We start from the raw sequence: 12,210 nt of genomic DNA, 5'->3' as shown, positions 1-12,210 counted from the left end.
TTACTTTGAAGGGGATGAAATTGATTTGGAAGAATAAACAAAGAATTTACATTTTATAAACAAATTCACCTTACTTTTTGATCGCAGTAGTATATATGCGTTACGCCGCAGTCGTCGGACCTTTTGCAAAGAAAATGGCGGAACGCAGGACGGAGTCGCTTCGTGCTCTCTCGCTTCGTGCCTGATATTTGCTTTGTCGTCGCACGGTATCATCGGGAAATCTTATCCAATAATTGTTTTACCTAGTGTGTTTTAAGCGCGACACAAAACTCGTTCGAGTACGTGCACGGAAAACGAGAAACTCCGGTTGCGGATTCGGCCCGTTCCGAGACAATGGCGCGCGGAATGGAATCACCGTGAACTCATTGCGACCGCGTTATACGCGCGGAGAATTAACCAGGATCGTGACTCACCGATCTCCGTCACGACGACGCGTCGCTCCCGTTAACAACAATGTCTTCGCCGTGACACCATTGTCAGATGCTCGCGACTTCCGGCAACCTCGCGGCTGAAGCCTTGCTCTTCTCTTGCTAACAAGTGGAGGCCGCGGTTGCGATACTTCTGACGAGGTTAGCCGCAATAGGCTTTAATTCCTATGCATTATCAGCGAGCGTGATAACTCCGAGTTAATTCTCGTTAACCGAGTATCCTTAGCAACATTTGCAATATTATTCCTCAATCTGATTCAACGTATTTTTTACGGTACACACTTTCTCGAGACACGTTCGTTTTTACCATAGACCTTAACCCGAGAAAGATAACCTACGTCGCAGAGGCGCCTGCGAAGACTGTTGATTTTTGTTAATTTTTCATAGAGGTCTAGTGATTTAAGTTTAAAATTACTTAAAATATAAAAAAATATAATATAAATGCATTTTATTTTTACAATAATGCCAAACCTTTAAAATGACTAGATTAACTTAAATAAATATCCATTGTTAGTATAAAATTGACGCCTTAGAAAAGCATGCGCCTCTGAAGCGTATGGTTATCTTTTACGTACGTTGTCATATGGTTATCTTTCTAGGGTTAACGAGACAAAGATTTTCATAAAAATACAACAATATTTATACTCCGGGTCTGAACGGACCCGCCGCGCTATAACAAGCCGGCATAGCAAGGCTGCTGATGATTACGTCACTTTTACAAACTTACAAATTTTCGTTTCGTACGATCTATAACAATCGAACCTTATAGCAAATTTATTTTCAATCGAGTAATCGTATCACCGATTTATATTATTTTATATTTTATCATTTTATGTCTTAATTGAAGCGTCACTCGTTTTAGTTGTACATTCATAAAAACTGCAGTTTGCTTATTAACACGTTGCCTGGCAGCGCTAATAGCAACGTATCCTCTTAACAAATGCGATAAAAACACATCGTCAAAGGAAACCTGTACAATTTTTAAATATCATGCTACGTGTTATAATTTTAAATGACATCCGCCAAATTCATTTGACGTTCTTTACGTAAAATATAGAATCGTAGTCATCGTACATGTGCGACGACGCTGTTACCGAACGTGACAATACGTTTGCTACAACGTAATGCAATTTTGTATTTTACACGAAGAAATTAATTTCTGTATCTTCTCCCATACATCTTGAGAGGATACATTGCGTTTAATCAAATAATAAGGACTGCTGTAGTATTTACGTTTATCATTGCATAAATTAAGTTTCTTCGTAATTCAGAATTCATTTTTACCTTCTTGCGCTTTTTTCTAAATTATCTTTCTAGTTTAAATGTCTGATTATTGAGCAATTCACTGGATATTATAGTTTCAAACTTGGTACGTTTATTGAACAATGTTCGAAGAATGTACGTGAACTTTGTGATACTGACATGATCGCTTTCATCGAAGTTGTAGCAGCGGGAGCTTCAGAAGAACATAATTCTAGCTCTTATAGGAGCTGACAAAGACAGGCATTTTATATAAGTTTTAAACGGCGGATTAAGTCATTGTGCGATTGTTAGAGCGTTACTTTTTGCTGACTAAGTGTTGTTGATATCCTCTATTCAGCGATAACGAACTGATCGTGTGCCATTCACGCGGCGACTTTGTATTTCAAGGCCTCTGATTGAGCAAGTTGCGCTTCAAATCACGACCCTAAAGTGACGAATACAATTCGTCATAAGCACTCGACAGAGGAAAAAAAAACTGAGCGATACGTCCGATGACGGCTAACTGGAATTGAGAATAAATAGCAGCGAGAGAGGGGCTGTTAACGATCTTCCAGAGAAATTTAATTATTGTAGCGACCGGAGTGCTATCGAACTAGCTCGCTGCAGACGTTATGCGTTTATGTTGCGCACGAATGAGTAGAGCACAATAAAACGAAGATCATTGAAACAGTTCAAATTACTTTCGAACGAATTTACTTTCCTCAAGCGGAACTTAAACTTGTCCACAGTACTCCACGAAGCTGTAATTTGTGGCCAGAAGTCATTTCATCGACTTTTATATTAAACAACATTTATTTTCCCCTCGCATTGAGAACCTGTTCAAGCTTCAAAATCCAAAATATTAATTCTTTTAGATAACTCTAAATAAAAATTGATTAAAATAGACATCGGACTTCATTTATACGAAAGTTTTCACTATCGTTAAAATGTACACGTAGCTTTTAAGTGCAAATGTGAATTTTTAAAAACTGAGAGAGAATTTACTGTACTTAATTATACCATGACCTTAAACCTTGTAATAACGCTGAACTAATTTGGGACACGATAAACAGGTCTCAACGATGAACAGCCTACCGTGCTGCGAATAAATGTCTTATAAGCTGCTGATCAGGCTCGACGTATCAAAATTTGATAAGGAACGTCTGCTCGAAAAAAAATTAAACGTCGCGAACGAAAGAGAAATCGTCCGCCGCGGAAAATTCGCCAGCCTCGAGCGCGTATCGCTGTAATTTTCATCCGTGGGGTGGGGAAAAAAAAGACGTTTCACTTTGAAAAATCCTCTGCTTCGCAATACTTGAAGGCACACAACAGTGAAATTTTAATATTTCAAACAATGCCCGTTCCCAAAGCGCTCGTCCCTCGCTCGCCTATATTACGTATTTAAACACACGTCGGACAAAATGTCCCGCTACTTTATTTGCGCTCGCCCCGTTCTCCCGTATCAGGCATTCCGAGAATGCACGTAACGAGACACGCATCCGGGCGTCTAATTTTCGACATCCGCGGAAATCCAATCGTCTAACGCGGCGCGCCAGGTCGCGTCAGGTGTATCATATTTGATGCACCAGGCCGCAGCGTGTTCGCGGGGCCCGCGCGCCGTAAATAATCCACAATAAAATCACGTTCTTACGCCGGCCGTGTATTACACTCGATGCATTATTCCGAAGCAAAGTGCCTGTAAAATATTCGCGGGACTAAACGGCCGGGATGTTCTATTTTTCTCGTGGATCCTCGGCGCTCTTCACGGTGATTCATGGCGAGTCAGGGGGGGTGCCAAGACGAAAAATAAAAGGACGAATGACCTCGCCGGTAACACGGCGATCACGATATTAAAAATTGATCGCTCCGTCCGCAAAATTCATCTCTGCGGAAAACAATTCTCGTGTCCTCGAACGCGCGAAGCGACCGACCCGCAAAAATATCATCGTTGAAAACCTAATCTTCCCGCGAGAAATATCCAAACGATTGTCGCGTTATTATTGCAAGCGTGTTACAGATTGACCAAACAGAAACAGCCATTCGAAAATTCCGAATATCAAGCCTATTTTTGTAAGCCTAAATTTCTGGTAATTGCTTGTAAATTGACTGTGGATTTTAATGGAATATCTCGTGTTATATAAAATCTGAATAAAGAAACTTCTTTCGGCTGCTAGGAGATTTCTTGTCGCAGAGATAGAAGTGGCGATATGCATTTTTTTTTGGTAGTGTACATATTATGTTTCTGTTGCAAATTGATTAACATAAAAGTCGATTGTTCGAAGCTGATAAGTCTTCTCTCTCAAAATAATCTGTTTGTACTTCTGTGGAATGCCGATGATCGGAGATTCCATTAATGGATGCTGAAAATTTCACAAGCTACCGCCGGACGATTGAAAATGTCGTTAACAATTTACGGTGATAATTTGGATAGTTCTCGGATCCAGAACTGTGTGATTAACTGCGTTTATAATATTTCCCTGTATTTTCCTGCTTCTTAAATGTGTCGTTCTTCTCTTTAATAAGACGTAGATATTTGTTTGTTGGAAGATCTTTAACCTTAAAATGACCCAAAATGAACAAAAATATCCCAAATGTGTGGAATTAGTATTTTCAATTTTGTAATTTAACAAAGCACGCTACTATGCTTTTTATAGTACCTTTTGCTGTAAAAAAGACGATAAAAGATATAAGTAATTTATATTTGAGTATATTATATTACATCATAAGTAATTATAATATGATATAATTATAAACAATGATTGACTAAAATAACTTACATCTTTGACAGTAATGAAACATTTCTGGTGATTTTATACTAGTTACCTATTCATCGATTTTACCGTTCATCGAAGTTCACAGGCAGAAATATTTTGCAACTATTATTAACGATATTTTCAATTATCCGGCTTGTGAAATTTTCAACGCCTATTAACACGTTCCGTGCCACGTGTACCATCGATGGTACACGCTTGCATGTTTACTTAGTGAACTGAACAAATTGTTTACAAGAAATTTAGAACCGAAGAATCAATTTCCACCGCAAGAATGGGCGTTGATAAGTTTTTGTTACGTTGTTATGTGTACGAGAATTAATAATATTGCACGTAATACATCAAGTTTTAGTAAAATATCAAAGTGTGAAGATTCGAGTAAAAAAAGCTCGGCACGGAACGTGATAATGGAATCTCCGGTGATCGAAATTCTACAGAACTACGTAAAGATTATTTTAATGGCGGAGACCTATCAACTTCTCAAACAATCGACATTTTTTAAATGTAATAATTAATAGCACATACGGAGAACATTTGTGCTCGTAGATACATGCACGACAATAAAACACTAACGACTTAAAAGACATTCGAAAACGAAACATTTTTCTATAAAAGTACCACAAACTGAAAAAATGTCAACAAGTATCGTGAAAGTACAACGAGAACCGTACACAAAGTCTCAGATTAATTAACTTCATTCGTTATTTTCCGTAAAAAAGAAATGTCGAAGAACTTCTCTCTCTCTCTCTCTTTCTCTTTCTCATTAAATAAAAAGAAAAGAAAACAGAATATCCCTTCGGCATTTAATTCGAAAGCACGCTGCACACAGTAAATGAATCAGAAATTGATCAATATCCCGACCGCTATTAAAACAGCTAATTATCATTTACCGGGTTTCAGAGCCGGAAATTGATCTTTGCACCGTTCATTAATTCGCGAAGAGCGCTTTCTAAAAAAAGAAGAAAGAAGGAAAGAAAAAAAATTCTTGACCCAACGGACACTGAAACGTCGCGTCTTCGCCGTATAAAAAGGGAACGTTTCGTGTAAACCGATCTGAAATTTGTTCTAAATCAAGAGTCTTACGATCCCGGGCCGTTTTGTAGCTGCCGTCTAAGGTACGATCGCAAACTTCATTTAATTAAGCCGCTAATTAATGCCGGCGAACGAGGGTGGCCGTGGGAGGGGCGCGGGACGGCAAGGGGGAGTGGAATCGCTGCGAGCAACGGCTTTGAAAAGAAACGTACGATTCTGTTTACCATCCTCGGAGCCCGGCAAACAACGGGCCGTGTAATTGAAAGGTGGAGCAAGCGGATGTCGATACCGGACGATTTTCTTGAACGTTGCCCGCCCCCCGCCCCCTTGTAACGCTGTCTGAGCGTGGCTAAACAAGCCCCGGGATTTACGCAATATTTAATACCTTGAAAAACGACTAGCATCCGTGTTTACAAGGGCACGTGTACCGGTGCCCGTGCGCAGTTACACCGTACACACACACACACACACGCACACACGCTCGATAAAACCTTTGTCACCTTGCCGTCCGGCCAGGGATTTCCGGCGACTAAGAAATCGAGTTATTTCTCCATTAATCGTTCAGCTGGAAATTGCCACGGAAACTCGATTCGCGTTGAATAATTTACGCAAAAGAAGTTTCACGTTCTCGAGCCAGTTATTGTCTCTCTACAGACTTCATTTTAATTGGAAAAATTCCGCCGGGAGGATCTCGTATAGTCGCGGTACGGTTTCGGCATCGGCGGCTCGATTTTTTGGAAATGTAATTCGTGGAAAATTGCACCCGGCAGCAAATGCTTAATTAGCTGTGTGACCTCCGAGCTTTTCGATGGTTCGAAATTCCTTTTGAAGTAGTTTTTAAGCTGCGGACAAGTGCACAGCGAAACCTTGATTAAAACCTTGATTAGAATTAGGATTGCTCGTTACGGTCGGTCGCGCAAGGCAATTCGCGTAAGTACGTTTATCTTTTTTTTCTTTTGAACGGAATCTACAAAATTAATTTTTGAATTTCTCGTTACAGGCTCGGGGATAAAAGGGTACGGATACTTTATGAATACTGTACGAATCGATTGTTCACGCTGCTTTGTACAATAAATCGTGTCGCATATGCGAAATGAATTTTAATAATAGATAATTCGGCGGTTATATTTCCATTTTTTTATCGTGCGGCAGCGAACTTTTGAATAATGCATTCGCCGTTTTTGCAGTTACCTATCTAAACTAAATTTTTAATTAGTCGTTGACCATTTTGTGCGTGAGGAACGTAAGCCGAATTTTTAATTATCGAGTTGGCGAACTTCCGGCCACACCGGGACGAAGTCGAAAAAAATGGCAATTTGCACCGACGCTGAAACATCAAATTGGGTGCAACGAAATGCGGCGGCGGTTTGAATATTCCGCGAAGTGCGGTCTCTTTTCGGAAGCAAATTTCCGAAGACGGCGCCCACCTACGTGCAGTTTCTTTTTTCTTTTGCGCGCGCGCGCGCTCGCGTATTTCGACGTGCATTACGCTTATACAAAATTTCCCTGAAATCAAGATTTCTCGCTCGAGCTCGCCGGCGAAGCGGAACGGGACTCGGCGTAAAGTCATTTCGGAAAAATTCCGCGAGAGACGGTTTTCGAAAGGGGAATAGTCGCGAAGTTGTGTTTACCGTACTTCGCTGCGTTATAAAATCACGAGCATTGTGGCGCAAGGTGATTCGAAATCAACGTCGCAAAAATTTCACCATCGCGGAAACGTTGGCTTTCGGATGCCACTCGTTCGAAAGAACCCTTTCCCAGTGAACAACCAATATGGTCGCTGTTTTACGCTCTAGTTAATTTTATACAGCACTGCCGTTAATACTCGAGCACTCTTTTAGAGATAACTTTTACAAAATTGTACCGGACGGTTTGAACCTATTTTCAGAAGTTAAACTCCTACGGTCTTGGTCTTTCGCGCGGTTATAAGAGATTTACAGAAACTAGTCAATATTCAGCTTTAGGTATAAATTAACAATGTATTCACGATTTCAACAAAAATTGAATTTGATCTGATTGTGAAGTAGGAGTTAAAAATCAGAATGCGTTACGAAGGAGGAACAACGGAACAAAATATTTTTGAGACTCTGTCTGAGATCCAAAAGGCAGGATAGATAATAATCTGTGATTTCAAAGTTATATTGAGTTATAGCTGTTTGGAGGGATTAGCTTATTAAACGATGTGTAGTAAAACTTTTGTGAAATACGAAAATAAATGCAGAAGCCTGCTTTGTGTGATCCGGGCAAGTATCAAAAGTTTGAAAAGTGATGAAATGATAGACTGCAATAGTAGAATAAAATTACCATCATTGCGCGAAAGATTATGATTACTAGCCTTTCGTATTAATATCGTTTCCTTGCTGTTTTATATTCTTCAGTCTATTCCAGTAAATCCCATATTGTGCAGCTCAATCAATGCATGAAGTTAAATTTAAAAGCTTGTGACACGAATAGTTTTTACGGGACAGCGATAGATATATTCTAAAACGTTTATCTTGATCGGCGGACGTTGCTGCTGCGAGAGTAACAAATAAAAAATTCTCCCTCTTGATAGAGCTTTCGTAGCTTCCCGGAGAAACTCGTTTCATCCGATTACGGAAAGTTATTCCCATTTAAAGACTGTCCGAATATGAACGGGAGGCCCGGTTAAAAAAGAAAATTCAATTCCCGGTCCACAAATGAATTCTGATACTCCGGATAAAACTTAAACTACAATACTCGCAGTGCCGCCAAAGCGCGCAACGATTCGCACTCGGTCCGCGGCTAGTGCAAAATCGTTTCAATCGCAACGAAGTTTGTGCTTTACGCCGAGCGCGCGGGCCGGAACACGCTACGAATAATCCAAACTTCAATCTAGCTGCGTTACTCGCGGGATGATCAACGGGAGAAAGAGAGAGAGAGAGAGAGAGAGAGAGAAAGAAAAAAAGAGCGAACGAACCGTCACAAGACCTGTTGTATCGGTCGCGGAATACAAATTCTCTAACACAAACAAACAGCCGTTGCAAAACGAGGACTCACGGTTTCACTCTCCGGCGCATCCAGCGAAGAACAACAAGGACAACGGCGACGGGCGGAGCGGATGATGGCGCACTTCGATGTCCGCCGGTTGATTTCCATGAAAATATCCGAAGTGCCAGTACACACGCGCGAAGGGAAACACAAAGGCACGGCCGCGTCGCGCCGGTCTAATTAATTCCCGCAAATCGCCGGAAGATAATGACGAGCCGCGGAGAATGATTAAACACGCGGCCGGCGCAGCTTGTACAGGCCGAAATTAGTTTACATGTACTTCGTATCACCGCCGCTAATCGCGTGAATTTCAATAGACACCGCCGGCTGTTAATAATCGATCGAAATTTTCCATACGAGCGGTGTACACTGTGTGTTCCTATCTCTTTCTCTCTTTCTCTTTCTCTCCCGCTTTTACTCGCGCTGTTCAACGCCGATCCGCGCCGCGCGTCGCTCGCGTGTATCCGCAACAGGATCGAGGCCGCGGTTCGGCGCCGCCTGAATTTTTGATCGATTTTTGACCGAGTTTCCGCCCGCGAGCTGCCAGAGCGGTGACGAGACCCGACGACGACGACGACGACGACGACACACGACGCGCGTAGGTGCGCTGCCAGACACTCCCGCAGGTAAACTGCAGCCCGGTCGTGGGTTGAACGAACGCACCTGCTTGCTCTTCAGGTTAAACGTATCGCCCCACCCCCGCCGCTTTATTGTAGGCCGGATGAAGGGTCTGCGAAAGCCTCCCGATCCTTCGCCCGAACTCATGGGACTACCGTGCACGTTCGGGCTCTCGTCGTCCTGATCTCCGTTTCCAACCGCTTCCCCATTCCTTTTCTAGGAAATGCTACCTACACCTTTTTCTGGGAAACGCTGCCAGCTGGAGTCGTCAGCTTGCTCCAAACTTCCATTCATCTCTATTTTCATTGTACAATGCCACCTTTTCGGGTATCTAATCCTCGGATCCTTACAGATTGTCCGTCACGTCGCTTCCGTCGCTTTGTTCGCCTCTGCGTTTCAATATTTATCACGCTGTTTCTCGATACAATAATACTTTGACCGAATCGTTCGCTCAGATTCGGAAATTTATTTCTACGCTAATTTATTTCATCTTTCTGATTTTGCTCTTAAGAATCGCAAAATTGTAATCGACGTTGTAGAACCGAACTTTTCAATTTTAATGTGACCGAATGAAACACGTTGATTTTATTAAATTCCCAAGACGACAGCGTGACTGTCAAAGCGACGATCAAGTGAACACATTTGGTAACACATTTTATTGTCGTAAAACGAGGACGATTACCACGAATCGCCACGGTGTTCATTTTACCGTAAAGTAGTGCCCTTTGTTAGCTGAACTCGTAAGTACAATACATTGCGAGGCTGCTTTGAATATTCTTTTATTGTTATCTGAAAATTGACGGTAACATCTTTCGAATTATCTGTTATTAAATTAGACGAGTTGCGCTCGTGTTAAATGGACAAACGAATCAGTCGCACGTTTCAATAAGGACATGAAAGGTGCCATTTTGTCGGAGCGTAACACGGAAGAGGTGTAAAACCTCTCGGAGCCAAAGTGACGGCCGTCAACGTGTTTTCATAGTAATTTTATGTCGTATAAAGACGTGATAAAAGAACTTTTTACATTGGCTTCGAACGATCTCGGACCTATAAGATGTTTTGTTCCAATAAAATGGTTCCGTTACGGGACAAGAACGTGTGGATTCTTTATAATGGACATTATGAAACGGCGGATAAATAGATCGGAATGCCCGAGAGCGCCGTTTTGATTGAACGAAATATTCGAACGAAATTTCATAGCCGAAATCGCGACTTCCAATAAGGTAGCTCATCACACTCGACACAGAAATGCGACCGAAGTACGTAATTATGATATTGGCTGTGCCATCGATTTTGGATTTAAAGGTTGCTTCCTTTCGATAAAATGGCACCTTTTCGGTAGGATGAACGTTCGTGAATACAGTATCGTGCTTCCTATTGCAGATTGGAACAGATGGAGCGGAGAAACGTGGTATTCGCGCACTTAAATAAATAAATAGCTGAAAGCGGCATTTTGTCGGAACGCTCTGTTGATCGAAAGCATTTCGAAACCGAAATCCGTATCGCGCCCGTGTATGTACTATTAAATTAATTTTGATAGTTCCCGACCATATGTGCAGTGTAAGTGACAGAAACGCCGAGAACGCATTTATTCCATTACAGCCTGACACTTGGATGAATAAACAAATATTGAGCGCGTTCAACGGCACCCCGAATATACAATGACCGCAATAATGAACGCTGACCACTTGCCTTAAAATATCGGTTTGCGATTAACTCGTTAATTGGAGAAATTATAGTCCGTTGCGCCGAATCTATGTTGTATTCGGCCGCGCTAAGGAACATTTTAGCGAAAATTCCGTTCCCGCAACGAGTATCGTATCGCTCTTCTCTGGACAAAAAATTGATGGTATTAAAAGTTGAATTGAAGTCGGTAGAAATACTGTTCGCGCGGTGATTCCTTTTTTTCCTGTTTCCATTTGCGGAATGGATTGGTCAAATTCGAAACTGTCCGAGCAGGAAATAAGCGAAATCAAACTTAACAGAACGAGATCTATTATGCACTTTCCATTAGTGTATAATGGTTAAACCAATCAGTCTACAATATCCGAGTGCGTTCTTCCGTTAATAATGGCGCCGGTACTGGATATTATCTATCAGGGAAAGTAACGCTTCAAACTGGAAACGAATGGCTTTAATACCCGACTTCGTTGGAACTTGTTTCCCAGCCTTGACGCTTATCGATGGAAGCTCCGAGTGGGGAAAATAGAGCGAGCGAGAGAGCGAGAGAGAGAGAGAGAGAGTGAGAGAGAGAAAGAGAGAGAGAGAGAGAGAGAGCTCGCAAGAAAAAAAGCACTTTCCACATTTCCATTTTATGAAAGTGAAACAAACTGCTGGACCGCTGTTTTTAACTCTCGATGCGGCAGCCCAACTGCGCGAAGCATATTTTACCTCCCGCAACGAAGAAATACGCATAAATATATATATACGTCTCTCTGGCTACGTGTACATATATGTGTACCAATACGTACCGCGGACACGTGGAAATTAAATTTAATTTATGAAATACGTGCGTACACTAAGGGGCGGACTTACGCCGGAATAATTTACACGGAACAGGCCGGTTACAACGGAAACACGGGGAAAAACGTGCTGTCCGATTAGCATTAGAATCACTGCAATTCGTCGGCAAAATGGCGGACGCGATGCGGATGAAATTTATGCCGGGTACCGAAATCGCGCCCGGGAGCGTCGAATATTTCGCGAGGCTGCGCGCTGCTTTACCCACGCAAATGAACAAACCCACCTACTTTCTCGTTGGAAGTTCACTTCGGGACACTCGGTATAATCGAAACAAACGTTAAGAGACCGTTCCTTCGGTGCGCCTCAAGTTCCATAAACGTCAGATAAATGGGAAACTTGCGCGGATATTACTTTAGGTTATCCGAAATGCATTTATCTTTGCCCGGAGTATCGTTTCACTTTGTCATGGTTAGAGTACACCGTTAATTTCAACGGAGCAATCTTGGACTATGGATGAATATCTAAAATCGATTGTTTATAAATAATCGTTTTTCTCCTAACGTAGGTTTTCGTATTAACTTTAACATGTATACGCATTGTTATACGATTGTTCATGTGCTACTCGCGTCGTGTCACGCTACGTTAAT

General features: G+C 41.8%; 1 protein-coding gene across 6 annotated transcripts in view; it reads right to left on the bottom strand.

The window, feature by feature from the left end:
* The window catches only part of LOC117217424 (choline transporter-like protein 1), a 93,097-nt gene that overhangs the window by 52,681 nt on the left and 28,206 nt on the right, over positions 1-12,210 (bottom strand). Inside the window, exon 1 of one of the 6 annotated variants that reach the window (XM_076525772.1) lies at positions 8,492-9,290. The exons of 3 other annotated variants lie outside the window; for them this stretch is intronic. In XM_076525772.1, coding sequence (XP_076381887.1) covers positions 8,492-8,511 — 20 coding nt within the window. In that variant the 5' untranslated portion in view covers positions 8,512-9,290. Of the gene's footprint in view, positions 1-8,491; positions 9,291-12,210 lie in introns of those variants that run through there. 2 more of the 6 variants (XM_076525773.1, XM_033465018.2) reach the window with 2 other exon arrangements.

This window comes from Megalopta genalis, chromosome 12 (assembly GCF_051020955.1).
Source record: "Megalopta genalis isolate 19385.01 chromosome 12, iyMegGena1_principal, whole genome shotgun sequence".
Lineage (NCBI taxonomy): Eukaryota > Metazoa > Arthropoda > Insecta > Hymenoptera > Halictidae > Megalopta > Megalopta genalis.
Note: the sequence above shows the minus strand (reverse complement) of the source record. Positions and strands in the feature narration are given on the sequence as shown.